The 17,260-nt window shown below is 34.3% G+C and overlaps 1 protein-coding gene across 3 annotated transcripts in view; it reads left to right on the top strand.

The window, feature by feature from the left end:
- Window positions 1-17,260, top strand: part of CNTLN (centlein) — a 324,043-nt gene that overhangs the window by 261,907 nt on the left and 44,876 nt on the right. For all 3 annotated transcript variants that reach the window (XM_057720972.1, XM_057720971.1, XM_057720970.1), the window contains 5 exons: window positions 7,407-7,598; window positions 12,913-13,010; window positions 14,493-14,619; window positions 16,004-16,141; window positions 16,733-16,918. In XM_057720972.1, the coding sequence (XP_057576955.1) occupies window positions 7,407-7,598; window positions 12,913-13,010; window positions 14,493-14,619; window positions 16,004-16,141; window positions 16,733-16,918 (741 nt within the window). The remainder of the gene's footprint in view (window positions 1-7,406; window positions 7,599-12,912; window positions 13,011-14,492; window positions 14,620-16,003; window positions 16,142-16,732; window positions 16,919-17,260) is intronic.

The raw sequence follows: 17,260 nt of genomic DNA, 5'->3' as shown, positions 1-17,260 counted from the left end.
AAACTTCCAAAACTATGTTGAATAATAGTGGTGAGAGTGGACACCCTTGTCTTGTTCCTGTTTTTAGGGGGAATTCTTCCAGTTTTTCTCCATTGAGAACAATGTTGGCTTTTGGTTTTGCATATATGGTTTTTATTATGTTGAGGTAATTTCCTTCTATGCCCATTTTCTGGAGAGCTTTTATCATAAATGGATGTTGAACTTTGTCAAAAGCTTTTTCTGCATCTATTGAAATGATCATATGGTTTTTATCCTTCAATTTGTTGATATGATGTATCACATTGATTGATTTGCGTATATTGAAGAATCCTTGCATCCCAGGGATAAACCCCACTTGATCATGGTGTATGATTTTTTTAATGTGCTGTTGGAGTCTGTTAGCTAGTATTTTGTTGAGGATTTTTGCATCTATATTCATCAGTGATATTGGTCTATAGTTTTCTTTTTTTGTGACATCTTTGCCTGGTTTTGGTATCAGGGTGATGGTAGCCTCGTAGAATGAGTTTGGGAGTGCTCCGCCTTCTGCAATATTTTGGAAGAGTTTGAGAAGGATAGGTGTTAACTCTTCTCAAAATGTTTGATAGAATTCGCCTGTGAACCCATCTGGTCCTGGGCTTTTGTGTGTTGGGAGATTTTTAATCACTGCCTCAATTTCCGTACTTGTGATTGGTCTGTTCATGGTTTCTATTTCTTCCTGGTTCAGTCTTGGAAGATTGTATTTTTCTAAGAATGTATCCATTTCTTCCAGGTTATCCAATTGATTGGCATATAGTTGCTTGTAGTAGTCTCTCATGATCTTTTGTATTTCTGAGGTGTCCGTTGTGACTTCTCCTTTTTCATTTCTAATTCTGTTGATTTGCATCTTCTCCCTTTTTTTCTTGATGAGTCTGGCTAATGGTTTATCAATTTTGTTAATCTTCTCAAAGAACCAGCTTTTAGTTTTATTTATTTTTCTTATGGTTTCTTTCCTTTCTTTTTCATTTATTTCTGCTCTGATCTTTATGATTTCTTTTCTTCTGCTCACTTTAGGGTTTCTTTGTTCTTCTTTCTCTAGTTGTTTCAGGTGTAAGGTTAGGTTGTTTATTCGATCATTTTCTTGTTTCTTAAGGTAGGACTGTATTGCTATAAACTTCCCCCTTAGAACTGCTTTTGCTGCATCCCATAGGTTTTGGGTTGTTGTGTTTTCGTTGTCATTTGTTTCTAGATATTTTTTGATTTCCTCTTTGATTTCTTTAGTGATTCCTTGGTTGTTTAAGAGTGAATTGTTTAGCCTCCATGTGTTTGTATTTTTTGCAGTTTTTTTCCTGTAATTGATATCTAGTCTCATGGCGTTGTGGTCTGAGAAGATGCTTGATATGATTTCAATTTTCTTGAATTTGCTGAGGTTTGATTTGTGACCCAAGATGTGATCTATCCTGGAAAATGTTCCGTGTGCACTTGAGAAGAACGTGTATTCTGTCGTTTTTGGATGGAATGTCCTATAAATATCAATTAAGTCGAGATGGTCTAATGTGTCATTTAAAGCTTGTGTGTCTTTATTTATTTTCTGTTTGGATGATCTGTCCATTGATGTAAGTGGGGTGTTCAAGTCTCCCACTATTATTGTGTTCCTGTCGATGTCCCCTTTTATAGCTGTTAGCATTTGCCTTATGTATTGAGGTGCTCCTATATTGGGGGCATAGATATTTACCATTGTGATATGTTCTTCTTGGATGGATCCCTTGATCATTATGTAGTGTCCTTCCTTGTCTCTTGTAATAGTCTTTACTTTCAAGTCTAATTTGTCTGATATGAGTATTGCTACTCCAGCTTTCTTTTGACTTCCATTTGCATGGAATAACTTTTTCCATCCCTTGACTTTCAGTCTATATGTATCCCTTGGTCTGAAGTGGGTTTCTTGTAGGCAGCATATAGAAGGGTCTTGTTTTTGTATCCATTCAGCCAGTCTGTGTCTTTTGGTTGGAGCATTTAATCCATTTACATTTAAGGTGATTATTGACATGTGTGTTCCAATTACCATTTTCTTAATTGTTTTGAGTTTGTATTTGTAGGTGTTTTCCTTTTCTTGTGTTTCCTACTTAGAGAAGTTCCTTTAGCACTTGTTGTAAGGCTGGTTTGATGGTGCTGAATTCTCTTAACTTTTGCTTGTCTGGAAAGCTTTTGATTTCTCCCTCAAATCTGAATGAGATTCTTGCTGGGTAGAGTATTCTTGGCTGTAGGTTTCTCTCTTTCAGGACTTTCAGGATATCCTGCCATTCCCTTCTGGCCTGCAGAGTTTCTGTGGAAAGGTCAGCTGTTATCCTGATGGGTTTTCCCTTATATGTTGTTTGTTGCTTTTCTCTTGCTGCTTTTAATATTTTTTCTTTGTGCTTAGTTGTCGTTAGTTTGATTAATATGTGTCTCGGTGTATTTCTCCTTGGGTTTATTCTGTATGGGACTCTCTGTGCTTCTTGGACTTGGTTCATTATTTCCTTTCCCATGTTGGGGAAGTTTTCCACTAGAACCTCTTCAAATATTTTCTCAGACCCTTTCTTGTTTTCTTCTTCTTCTGGGATGCCTATAATTCGAATGTTGGTACGCTTAATGTTATCACTGAGGTCTCTGAGACTGTCTTCTAATCTTTTTATTCTTTTTTCTTTTTCCTGCTCTGTGGCAGTTATTTCCCCCATTCTATCTTCCAACTCACTTATTCGTTCTTCTGCCTCAGTCATTCTGCTGGTTAGAGCATCTAGAGTATTTTTAATTTCAGTTATTTTGTTATCCATTGCTGTTTGTTTTTCTGAGTTCTTATGAACTGTTTCTTGTACTTTCTCTATTTTGTTATCGAGATTTTGTATCATTTTTACTATCATTACTCTAAATTCCTTTTCAGGCATTTTTCCTATTTCCTCCTCATTTATTTGGTCTTGTGGGTTTTTTTCCTGCTCCTTTGCCTGCATGGTGTTTCTTTGTTTCCTCATGGTTGTCCAAACTTTTGGGGTTGCTTGTCCTTGGGTTTTTTTGCGTTATTCTGTGACCAGCAGAGCTTCCTTTATTGTTCGTCTGTAAGCGTCGGTGTGTGGGGAGGGAGAGGGTACAACAGTGGCTCCTTCTCCTGGGAGGGAGTGAGTAGTGGCGCACTGATGTCTCAGTCAGGCTTGGAGGTGCCTGTTGCAGAGGGCGCCGGTGGCTCAGGCGTAAACAGAAAGTCTTAGAGTTGGGCCTCTCTCGGGGGTTTTTTTCTTTTCTTTTTTTTTTTTTTCTCTCTCGGCAGCCTCCCTGCTGCTGGCGTTGCAAGGGGTTTTAATCTAGCCCCACCCGAGTGCCTGAGGGTACTTGTTATCCCTGAGCACCTTAGGTGGCCCGCAGGGCGTCTCTCCACTGCCTGTTGCAGAGGCGCAGAAAGAGAGAGAGAGGCTATGCGCGTGGCTCCTCCCAGCCGCCAGTGAGCCTGCAGCCTCCAGCCGCCATCATGGCCGGGCAGCTCTCAGGAACGGGCACTCCTCTCCGCGGGCCTCCTCCCTCCTGTCCTCTCGGTCCGTCACCCTACCGGCAACAATGTTTCTCGTCCTGAACCAGCTCTCCGGTTCCCACGCTCCCGCTCCTGGACCCTCCGTTCAGCCGCGGATCGATGTCTTGGTCCGGGAACGCTGAGCTGCGCTGCGGACCCTCCGAATGTTTCTCACTCCCTCCCGTCTGCCACAGCTCCGCCGCTTCACCCTCTTTGAGCCCTCGTAGATGCCTCCCTACCGGCTATGTCGGGCTCCCCGCAGTCCCATCTGGTGTCCGAGGCCGTCTGCTGGTGTTCAGCTGGTTCTCTGTGAGAATTACTGCGTCCTTCCATGCATTCCCAATGCGTCTGTGGGGAGGGATGCACTCCACGTCTCTCTACTTCGCCGCCATCTTTTCCTCGCCTCCATCTGTGTTTTTAAATAGGGAAACAAAGTCAAGTGCTTGCTCAGTGTTACTCAGCTAATAAGCAGTGGACCCCAAATTAGAATCCAGAAACTGTGACTCTTCTATGTGTTTTAATATTATCTGTGATTTTAATATAATATGACTAAAATATTTTTAAATCTTTGGTTGGAGATCGAAAGGTGATAATATGGAATCATGCTTACGATGAAGAAAAATAATTTTATAAGAGTAATTTAAATTTGGGACTTCCCTGGTGGTGCAGTGGTTGGGAGTCCGCCTGCCAATGCAGGGGACACGTGTTCTACCCCTGGTCCGGGAAGATCCCACCTGCCAAGGAGCAGCTAAGCCCGTGGGCCACAACTACTGATACTGCGCGATAGAGCCTACAAGCCACAACTACTGAGCCCACGTGCTGCAACTACTGAAGCCCGCACGCCTAGGGCCCGTGCTGCACAATAAGAGAAGCCACTGCACTGAGAAGCCCATGTACCGCAATGAAGAGTAGCCCCCGCTCTCCACAACTAGAGAAAGCCCACGTGCAGCAACGGACACCCAACACAGCCAATAAATAAATAAGTAAATAAATAAATAAATGATTTTTTTTTTAAAGAGTAATTTAAATTTATTGGTAGATTTTACAGCACAATCACTTTCTAACAAGGTCACTGCAAAACTCTCACATTCCAAGCCAGGTATAAACAAAAGAAAGTTATTATTTATGCTTCCTGTCTCATCTGTAAATTTTCTCAAATAAGAAATAGAATGCTTAAACTGAGGGAAGTTAGTAATAGAGCCATAATTACTTGTCCAAAATTCTAAGGGATAATCAAAGAATTCCAAACTGATGGAGTATATGATTTGTCTATTTCCTCTATTTCGACAGGTGCTCTGTAGCATTTCTAGGCATATATAATTAACATTAGAAATATGTTTTAAAGATTGTAGGTTTAAAATAGTTTAATCAAAGCATGATTTATATTTTAATAAATAAAGTCATTTGGTTTACTCTCTCCATAATTTCAGTGTTTCTTTGTTTACAAAATTTTTATACCATTAAATTGAAGTTAAAATCTACACATACATATCTGTTAGAGAAATATATTTATTTTCTTGGTCTTTGCTCAGTGAAGGATATATTTATAATGTCACGATTTGCCACTGCGGAAAGAATAGATCTAATGGCATACAAGTTTAACAAATGAGAGAAGCCACCAGGAAGTAAAGAGCCTCATCAAAATTTAGTCTTCTGTGTTGCCTGAGATTCCACCTAGAATTGTAGCCATGAGTTGTATCTTACCAAATGAAAATCTCAAAAAATCTAATTTAAATGCAGAGCATTAACTTTAGGATTGATAAATGTTCGGTTGCATATTATTTAAGTAAAAGCTTAATAATATTACATTGCTAGTAAAAGCATATTTTAATTTATATAGTAATAAAATAATAGAAATATTAGAAATGGAAGCTGAAACCAGTATATGTCTTTATTGTACCATTTGTGCTACAAACAGGTAGACTTGAATTTTTGAAACCTTTCTTCTGGTTCTTAGTATACAGAAGGCATTGCTTTTAGATACCATGGTTGTGTGTGTGGAGGGGTGGATACATAGGTAAACAAAGGCACAGTCCTCTCTCAAGGCTTTACTAGGGTTTGTGGTTGAGGAACAGGCACAGTGGTATGGGAACAAAGAGAATGGAGAAGCTGCTTGGTTGAAAAAAGAAGAAAACTGCAGAGAAGGCTTCATAAAGGAGGAAATACTAAGCTACTCTTTATGCATGAGAGAGATTTCAGCAGAAGGAAACACCATGTGTAGAGTCATCAGTGTAGAAATGGCTGAAACGTCTGGGAAAGGGCAGTCAAGTTTGACTGCAGGTGATGTCTGACTGAAACACAAATTGAAGCTAAATCTTACAGAGCTTTATTATAACCACAAACATCTGAGCTTTATTCTGTTGGGCTGAGGAACCCCTGAAGAGTTTTGAACGAGAGAATAACAGGTCAGCGTTGTTTTGAGAAGTTGTGTTAAAAATGGTTTGAATGTAAAGAAAGGTTGCCAGTGGGGGAAGGGCTATTGCAATGGTCTTAGTGGAATAATGAGTCTTCATTAAGAAAGTGGCAGAAGGGAATGAATATGAGAAACATTACATAATTTATAGAACCTGACAATTGATTGGACACAGTTAACAAACAGGGAAGGAGATGTATTCAACGTTGAATGATAACCAGGAAGATTTTCAGATTTAGGAAAATTTGAGTTTGCTTTTAGATGTGAATTATTTGTTACCTTTGGGACAATCCAGGAATGAATATTTCCTGAAACTCTAAAAAAACCACGCTTTTAGATCATAGGTTAAAATATAGCCAAAGAAATAATTTTTTTCACCAAAAAACGTACTTTTTATTTCATCAAAACATAGTTTAACCTCAAATATATCAAGCCCTAGTTTTGAATTCATGATCTAAAATATTCATATTTAACAGTATACACATGCATACACAAATACATATGTAATTATAGATTTATTGGTATACTTTTTAGAAACTGTGTTTCAACATGTGTTAATGCTTAAGCAACTTACGTCCCATATATACGACTATACGTGTTAGCCACATCTTTTGCTGTTTTAATTAGAATTCTTAACAAAGAAAGATTTTTTCCTCCTCTGAGAGACTTCAGTACCATTTTGTCTAATTGTTCCTTATGTTAAACTACCATATTATAAGCTCCTTTGGAATAATAAAATAGTAGTGCCGTTATCCTCTTAAGGATCTCTAAGTTGTTATGCCACTACAGCTTGGTGGCATTCTGCTGACTACAGATTGGTGAATGAGAGGGGCTAACATTAAGACGGTTTCTTTTACAGTTTCATAAAAGCATTACCAGTATGCCATTTAGTAAAATGTTTATGTTATTAAAAATTCAGATGTAAGGAGTTTAGTGCAATCTACCTCAGCATTACAAAGAGGACTTGTCAACTATCAATCAAGTGCATAAAACGGAGTGAATTTGTATGCTATTTATTTGAACTAAATCTCTAATAAGCCTCTTCTGCTAATTGGGCTTAACATTGATGTTGCTAAATGAGGAGCGTTTTGGCTGCTATATAGGGTGGTAAGACCTACCCAGTGGAGTAAACAACTAACATCTGTTATCCCGTCCTGCTCCAGCTTGGCTTTTACCAGTTAAGTACTTCAGTCCTGAAGTCAAGGTCACCAAATATGTGAATCTCTGGCACACCCACGTTTATATGAAGGCAAAGAAATAGCACATCAACCAAAAGATATTGAGTACAGCTGGTCAATTTTGTTTTAACCTTTACAAGCCCTACACTCTTAAGCAAAAACTAGTGGAAGGTAGAATTTTTGTAAAGTTTTTATAACAACTATTTTTATAGTTAGTGTCGCTTTTTTCTTTACCATTTTCCTACCTGTACAGTTTGATGCTGATAATTGTTAGGTTAAATGTAATTACTGTTATAATAAATTTAAATTTATTTTCTTTAAAAAGAAGCTAAATTTGGATTTGTCTGAGCTTCGGAAAGAAAAAGAAGATTTACTAAAGAAATTGGAGTCTTCATCTGAAATCACAAGTTTGGCTGAAGAAGTTGCCCAGGTAACAGTTCCACGGATACAAGTTACATCACTTGGCCCTTCAAGAAGCATGGATTTGGAAATGAAGCAATTGCAGTGTAAATTGAAGGTGATTATAAATTTTATTAAAGGTGAAAACATGTATTAACTTCCTGAATCCTTAAAGATATGTTTCTATCAATTCTAATTTAATTCTACTAATAAAGGTAAATTATGGTATAAATAATCCCTAAATTATTAATACTACATTCAACCTCATCTTTCTATTTTAGCCTGATAGATTCTTATCTGGTTACTCATAATACTATTCTCTGAAAAAATGACAAGACACCATGAAAGCCTAACTTAGGAGATGATAGAAACTGGCCATTGTCATTCTATTCCACTATTCAACTCCTCTCTGCCTGCCACTGAACAGAATCCTTTTTGAACATGTAATATATCAACACAAATAGAATTGCTTTCCTGTACACTTTTGCTGCTATTTTAATTTGGTGGTTTTTTATTGGAGCTGGGGAAGAAGGAGGGAATTAGCGGGAAGGAGAGGAAGCACAGAGCAAAGGTGAGTTGGTTTAATAGATTTCAACAAGTTAAACCTGAGAGTGAGAATAAAGAGCAGTGTTCCTTTTGTTTATAAAGAATTGTGTGTAAGTCTAGGTGAAACGATCAACAACTTAAAAGTAAGGCTGTCCTTAGGTTAAAGAGAATTATCTTGTAAGAAATGGGATTGTTGAGTTTTAATTAGAAAGTTCACTTTCATGCTTCTTAAAAGAAGCTCATTTATTCCGCACATATTAATTATTTTCTTCAATGGGGATTGCTAGCTGGAAGCTAAAAGAATAGTGTTATATGGGACCATAGCTATAATGAGAGTTACTAGAAAGAAAATTGTGGTTGAAAATGCACAGAATACATTAGGAATGTAATAACCATTACTCTTAAGCAGGTACTAGGGTATAGAATTGTCAGATAGACTCAGTTGTTTTCAATCCGAAATATTATATGTGCACTCGCTCTCTAATAACAACATCTTCAAATGAAGGATTACTAGTAGGATAAACTAGGATAAAGTAAATTCATGTACTGTTGCTTGAAAATACTTTGTTTTATTATTAATAATCAGGTATACCAATTGGTAGTAATTTAGATGCTTCTTAAATACCATTTTCTTCAGAGAGTTTTTATGTCCAGAACTTGCCTCAACAACTACATTTTATAAAAAGAAATGGCGTAAAGTGTATAAATTGAACTTTTCAGTGTTCAGGTTTTATATGGAGAATAAAATCATTGAGGTCTTCTTTGATCTTATCTACTACAGAGACTTTTATTCACAGTTCTGTGATTCTTCTTATATTTAAGTCTTCATGTGCCTAATATAACTTTTGTTTTCACCAAGATAAAATAGAATGTTAAACTGTAAAAGAGATAGCTAGTGGGAAGTTGCTGTATAACAAAGGGAGATCAACTCAATGATGGGTGATGCCGTCGAGGGTTGGGACAGGGAGGGTGGGTGGGGGGAGTCGTGGGAGGGAGGGGATATGGGGATATGTGTATAAATACAGCTGATTCACTTTGGTGTACCTCATAAGCTGGTACAAAAGTGTAAAGCAATTATATTCCAATAAAGAGCTTAAAAAATAAATAAATGAATAAATTTGAAACATTAAAAAAATGTTAAATCCAGTAGTCTAATCTGACTTCTAAATGTTATTAATTAATACTTTTAAGTTAATTTTTATTTTACTTATTTGATTTTATTTTCTATTAAAATACCGTAACAATTTTTGGTAATAATAGGCCCATGTGGATATCTGTAAGCTTCTTGCATCATGGTGTCCCATGGTGTAAGTTTTTACCCATGTATAACTCTCTCTCACTTTGAAGGAATGTGTGAGTCACAAAGGTGAGACTAAGGAGAATGCCTAAGACAATTTAGATCATGCTTGATGTAAGTTTGAAGTGACATTGTCCATGTCTAACCTGGAGTCCTGGAACACTGGCCAGGCTGCATAGGGACAAAAAGGATAAATCTTTACTTTTATCTTATTTCATGTTTTAATATGGAAATATTCTGGAAGACTAGGCAGTTTTAAGTACATGATACTCTCGATACTACAAATTTCTGTTTCGATATTGTATTACTTTGCTAGGGCTGCCATAACAAAATACCACCGAGTGGCTGGCTTGAGTAATAGAAATTTATTTTCCCATAGTTCTGGAGTCTGGGAGTCTCTTTCAAACCTATGAGATAAATTCTATTATTATATCTATTTTACAGTTGAGAAAACTGAGTGAAAAATTGTCTAAGGGTCACATAGCTACTGAGTGATAGAGCTGAGATTAGAACTCAATCCATAGGGCTCCAGAGGCCATGCTTTTACTCATTTCACTATGAAAATTTTAAAAAGTATTTAATCGTAAACAAGTAAGCTCTAACCAGGATAGATTATTACCATTATGACATCTTTAAAATGTGTGTTTTACTCCAGATTTTGTCATGCGGCAGGTAAATATTGTGTTATAGGAAATGGAAAAGGGTCAGAGGTCCAGGCTTTTGTTCATTTTTTGCCCAGTAACTTCTTGTGGGACCTGATTGAGGAAATTACTTAGCTTCTCCAGAGGTCTAGAGCAGAAATACCTTTCTACCCACTTCAGAAGGATTTTTGAGGATTAAACAAAATAGCTGTGAGATTTAGAGTCTGGCAAAAGTATCTATCAAGCTGGCATTGTTTTACTTATTATAATTCTGTAATCCCTCAATTATCCAGAAGTCAGAACTACAGCATTTTTCAGCCACCTAAAATAACAAGCTTAAGTCTAAAAACGTAAAAAAGTCAAAAAGATATCTTAAAATCCACTTTATTCTATTGAAGATATTGTCAGGCTTCATTTACTGCCTGTTGTCTTTTATTTTAAATACAGCTATAATGAGTTTATTTGTTTAACTTCTCAGCAGAAAACACCTCAAAAGCAGCAAATTAGAAGCATGCATGTTAAAGTGCAGGATATTGTTATTAGGCAGGAACATTGAGAGAAGCAGGAAATTATGATCAAGATTGACCAAAAAAGAAAATATAAAAATACAAAATTAGAAAAACAGCAGCCTGGGACCATTCAGAGTAGGGCTGAGTAGCCATTTATATCATAATAGTTCTTAAAGGCATCACTATATAATGATACAGTGATAATAAATTAGATACAGTAATATAACATAATTAATATAGTGATAATATTTATAATATTATAATAAAGTATCACTGTTGCTTAATGTAATCATGAATTATCATTTCTAAATGAATGAACAATCATTCTAGAAAGAATTTAACATTAATGATTAAAGCAAAAGCTTAAATTATCTGGTAAATTTATTAGTGTGGAACATCTTACTCTGGCAGTGCTACAAATAAGACACCATACATCACTGTAAACATGTAAAATATGATGGAAATTTAGATTGTATAACAAAAAATTTAATTAAAACTTTTAGCATTCAATACAGTTGCCAAGTTGAGGTAGCCTTGGGTTTTTAAGAAAATTAATATAATATTTAATGTAAATTTTAAATTTACATATGCCATACCAATGAGATATTTAAAGTCTAATGAATTTGACTCATATTTACATTGTGTGATTGATTTCATCTTTTCAGATTTATATTTTTAGAATAAGTCAAACCTGGAAATAGTTCTTATAGAAACAATTGATTATGAGAAAAATTAGTGAAATAACTATTCCAAATATTTTTAGTTATGATACTTTATTCTATTTATATGAGTTCAGTACTTTTTAAGTTTAACAAAGGAATTAATGTATGTCAAGTCCGTCTTACAGGTAGAAAAACCAAAATATCAAACCACTAAAAAATATCTCAGAGTATATGTTTTCTTAGAACTTGAGTCAAAATTGAAAGGAGTTTCTAACACTCTAGTTACTACCTCTGGCTCCTAGGCTGTACAGACAGCAAATACTACAAAGCTGTTCTGCTTTGAAAAACCAATAATTATGTATACTTTAATAATTAGTATTGTTTATAAGTTCAAATAAGGAAGTATTCAGTATTCATAAGGTTCTCTATCAGTTAATCTGTTACTGTCTAACAAATTATCCTAACATGTAGCAGCTTAAAGCAACAACAGTTTATTTACTTTTTATCATCCATTGGGTTCACTAGGTAGTTCTTTTGCTGCTACCTGCAGGGTCCCTTCATATGCCTGTATCCTTCTAAACCAAGGATTTACCTGAGCTGGAAGTTTCAAGAGAGCCTCACTCAAAGTCTGCTGGCTGTCATCTGGGGTACGTCAGTACTCTTCCAAATGACCTTTCCTCTGTGTTTGTTGGAAGGTAATCCCAGAGCAGCATTCCAAGAGGAGCAAAGGTGGAAGCTAGAAGGATTTAGGGTCTGGATCTGATATTTGCACAATGTCATTTTTGCCACCTATTTTTGGTCAAAGCAAATCACAGACCAGATTCAAAGGGTTGGGAGATGGATTCTACCTCTTGATGGGAGGTGCAGCACAGCATTTGTAACTATATTTAGTCTGTTACAGGTTATTAGTAAATCCATAATTAGTTTTAAGTGATCTTATTAAATCATAAAAAATTATCATACACATTTACATTTTACAAAATCTGTATTTTTTTTAAAGTTGGTGATATTGATTGATATATTATTAAAGGAACATTGTAAACAACATCATCACATAAATATACACACATTGGTGGGGAGAAAGAGAAAATATACAACAAAGCATTGATGGAAAACATTGATGAAGGTTATCTCTGGGTGGTGAAATCTGGAGGTTGTTTCCTTTAGTTTATATGTAATTTACTTGGAATTTATTTTTTTAAAGCTCTTTATTGGAATATAATTGCTCTACATTGCTCTGCCAGTCTTTGCTGTATAACAAAATGAATCATCTGCATTTACACATCTATCCCCATGTCCCCTCCCTCCCGTGACTCCCTGCCACCCTCCCTATCCCATCCCTACAAGCCATCGCCCATCATCAAGTTGATCTCCCTGTTCCATGCAGCAGTTTCCCACTAGCTATCCATTTTACACTTGGTAGTGTATATATGTCAATACTACTCTCTCACTCCATCCCAGCTTCCCCTTCACCCCCTACCCTGTGTCCTCAATTCCAAAATCCGTATTTCTTGTAAATGTATTTGGGGTATGAACTCTTTGCAATTATTATATGAGTGTGTTCCTCTATGATTTAGCATGTTATGTAAAATTTTAGTGTGCCATGATATTTCTAGAACATACAAAATGAAGCATTTTTAAATGTTTAAATGTTCAATTTAATTATAACCATAATTTTTGCAATTTTATTACTCTTCATGAGCATGGCATTTATATTTATGCTGCTTTAGAACAAGATTGAAAGGTATATTTGAATTTATGTGTGTTTTAAATCTAGAATGCAACTAATGAGCTCACTAAACAGTCATCAAACTTGAAGTCTCTGAAATTTGAACTCCTAGCTAAGGAAGAACACATAAAGGAAATGCATGAAAAGTACGTGCTTTATATTTTTATCCATTGTATTTGGTGCCACCTAGTGGCGGCTCACTCTACTAAACATTGCACCCCAAGAAACAATACCAACGTGGTAAAAATTGTTTTCCTTCCTTAGTTCACATTTAAGCCTACGTAAGATGAAAGTTTAAAGAATATTATATATAGTGTGATTGATGGCAAGGTAGTTACTATTTTTAATTAGAGTTAGAATGTTTAAAGTTAGATTTTCCTTTTTAGAGTAAGCATTTAATTCTGAATAAATATCAATTAATGGTCTAAAGACTATGAACAGAAAACTTTAGAGTGTAGTAATTATTTGACTAAAAATACATGTACAGGCTGATCTTTATATTGGATTTAATGCCTAAGCTTATAAAGCAAAGGTGGGAAAAAAAGGAAAGTATTGTTTGTGTTTAAAATAACTGGAGGGTTATGAAATATTGTAATACTTTGTGTATTTATACTAAAAAGGAGTTTAAAATGTTCTATCTCACAGAATCAAAATTACTTCCTTTCTATATCTTTTATAGATATACTAGAGCTTAGAAGTGATAGCTTGTTTAGAAAGAATTCTAATCGTAATTTGAGATACATGTATACCATTTTATAAGTGAAGATCACTTAAAAGTGATCTTAATAAATAAAACTACTAGACAGAAAGATTGGTTAATTTTTTTAACCAGGATATCTTGAAACTTATTTATAGATTGAGTTAGTCTTGCTTACTGTTTACCAGTGAGGATTCTAGATAAACATCCCTCGAATCCTGACTTTTTTACCTGCTAACTCTGGGCCTCAATTTAATAGTATTAACTCATGAAGTTCTTAGAATTAAATGAGTTAGTACATGTATAGCACTTATAACAGGGGCTGGCACATAGTGAATACTCAATAAATGTTAGCTATTGTTCTTTTTATAGCAGTAATAGTAGTAGTTGTTACTGCATCTATCATTTTATATTTAGCATTATCAACTTAAGCTAAACTGACGCCAGTTCAATCTCATATGATATTAAATTAAATATATTATTCCTAACTTTAGAGTTTTTACGTTATCAAATTTTATATTTGTTTATTAAAATTAGAATTGTTTCTTATCAGTTATGCTTTTTGATAATCTCTAAATATTACTTGTATTTTTCTTAGAATACAAGAATGGAATATAAATATAATAATTTTGTTTCCATAAATTTTATTAATCTTTTTCCGTTCTTTTTTTAATGTTTTAATGCATATATATATATAAAATACTGTAATTACCAAGTCACAATTGGATTATAGATTTTAATATTTTACTCAAAATATTAATAGAGCAATATTTTATCCCATGCAATTATTTTATTAATTTGCAATTTCATCAATATCAGATAGCATTTAAGAATTAACAATAGGTATAACATGGATAATATGTAAGATATCATCACTGTTAAAGTATTTTCTGTCACTCTTGATAACATGCCTTTTTTTTTACCTTTCAAGGATGTCTCGAATGGAGAGAGATATAACCATGAAAAGACATTTGATAGAGGACTTGAAATTTCGACAGAAAGTAAATTTGGAAAGTAATGAGAGTATTAATGAAATGCTGGAAAATCTTGAAAAAAAGGTATCACTTTTTATGTTCACTGACACTAAAAAAAAACACTTCCTCTTGTATTTACTTTCTTAACTCAAATATTGTCTTAAAATATATAACAGATATTCATAAAATATGTCTATTGTTACATAACTACATCATTTGCTCTAAAAGTACATTATTTGTTTTAAAATCAAGACTCCAAAATCTCACACATAAGATAGCCATTCATTTTTTAAAATTTTTTAAACATACCATGAGAAGATAATCAAGTTTAATTTTAAAAATCTTTAATATTTCTGGGGTACATAATTTCATTTTATTCAGCATTTTCCTTTTTACAAAAAACTACTGTTTGTAGTGATAGAATTAAGCGTATATCTTAAATGAAAAATATGATCATCAATAACTATCAGTTCTTTAAAAGTGTACTTACCACAATTTTTTTAAAAATGTCCTTTTTCCTTATATACATTTAATTCAGTGTACTTAGGAAAAGAGTCATATTTAAAATAGTTGTATAATACCTGACCCCAAAGTAGAAATTAGCACTTTGCTGACTAAAAGATATTTTTTTGTTTAAAAATTTTTAAAAGCTGATATTTACACAAATCATAAAGCAACTTGTGTTTGGCATTCACTAAATGTCATCCACTCCAGAGAGAGCGTCTCCCTTACTTTCCTAGTTGGAGATAAAAATGTAAGTAATGCTCAGATGGATTTAAGAGAGAAAATTTTACATGAGCAAGACACATGCATACAGATTTTCTTTCTCTTTCTCCTCCACACACCCACACGAACCATGATTACTTCATATAGGGTTCTTCAGTGCTGTCCTCTAAATTTTGCTCATTTTCTTAACTTCAGTAATCATTTCAGATAGTCTTACAATGTTTGTGTAAGTAATCATTTATCTTTAATAGCATTGAACTGAAAAAGAAAAACTATTTTCTTCTGTTCTTTGAAATGAATCATAAATATGTTGTATTACTTATTTAATTTTATCCTAAAAAGTTACGTGTTATACGTATATGTGAGAATACAAATGAAAGTTATCCATGACTTGGCTTATTTAAGAATCAAAACCAATCATCTCCTGCTTAATGAAGTTTAAGTTAATAATTAAAGGAAATGTAGTTAAAATTAATCTTCTATTTTTAGGTAGAAGACTACACATACCAGTATTCATGGTTTTTTGCGCGGTTTTGGAGTTTTGCTATTGATTTAAGGATTGTTAGTCTCATTCACAGTAGTATGAGTTCCACAAATCTTATACTTGAATTTGATATCATTTATGAGAAAATAAATGAAACTAGACTTATTCAAGCATTCATTTGGTTTCTGTTGAAAACAAATACAGTATAGAACTAGACTGCCTTTACCAATAATAATTACCTTTATGCTTTTATTGTAGGTGAAGACATTAACTGAAGAGTGTTCCAACAAGAAGGTATCAATTGATTCACTAAAGCAAAGACTTGGTGTCGCTGTAAAAGAGAAGTCCCAGTATGAACAGATGTATCAGAGAACTAAAGAGGAGTTAGAAAAAAAGGTATGGTTTTAGGACATTTTCGCTTACCGGTGGACTGTTACAATGTTTTTTTTCATTTTTAAGGTTGCCCTTTTCTTCTCCCCAAAACTGCTATGAGCTACTTAAATGTTTCAGAAAACTGCAAAGAACATTTATATCTCTACATAAAACACTAAGAATTTGTTTACTATTAAAGGTAGTGCTGTATTAGAGAAACAGCACTGTTTTGTTTGTCTTGATAATTTCTAATAAATGAAAACTATTGTTAAGAACTGGTATTTATATAAGTGGATATAAATTTTTAGACCCACCTAAACTTATAAACTAATTAAAAACTTCCATTTGATATGTGAAATCCTTTGGTCTAAAATAGCTTCCATATCTTTAATGATTTATAATTTTTAAAAAGCACAAACTAATTTTGATGATAAATATATGATAATATACGCTCAGGATATTCACTGAAAGTAAACAAAAACAACCGTCAATTTTACTCAAATAAAAATAAATACAAGATATAGAGTAATGAAACCCTTTCCTTATCTGACGTCTCTAACATCCAAATCTGTTTAAGAAATACTTTTTTATTCTATGATTACTGTTCTTTTGCAGGATCTCAAGCTTACTTTCCTCGTATCAAAAATAAATGAGACTGAATCTGCCATGGCAGAAATTGAAACAGCAGCATCTAAGCATCTTAAAGGATTAGCAATGCAAAGTGAGCAGGCCCTAGAAGGTGCTCAGAAGAAATTGCTGCTAGCCAATGAGAAAGTGGAAGAGTTCACCGTATTTGTGAAGGTTTGAATTCTTTGTGCTTTACTAACTTGTACTTTACTTCAGGCAGAGTGAAGCAGTGTCCTACTTCAGATGATTTGGGGAATACTTTGAGCTTCCTTTCTGCTTTCCTAAACCACAAAGCATCTTCCGCTACCCTACTTGCCACACTGTTCAAATTTTCTCTATAAAAGATTTGTTTTTATAGCTTGAGTTTTAAAATGTCCACTCTATTATTAATATTTTTTTCTTAATGTGAATTTAGTTATGAAATTGTGGTTTTAAGACAAAAGAATTGAGTTGTTTTCTTTCCACTCTCCTTTTCAAAATCATCTGAGCAAGAACAACCAAAAACTTGCTCCATAA

The sequence above is a fragment of the Hippopotamus amphibius genome, chromosome 2, assembly GCF_030028045.1.
Source record: "Hippopotamus amphibius kiboko isolate mHipAmp2 chromosome 2, mHipAmp2.hap2, whole genome shotgun sequence".
NCBI classification, from domain to species: Eukaryota; Metazoa; Chordata; class Mammalia; order Artiodactyla; family Hippopotamidae; genus Hippopotamus; species Hippopotamus amphibius.
The sequence above is the reverse complement of the archived record's forward strand: the minus strand, read 5'-3'. Positions and strand labels throughout refer to the sequence as shown.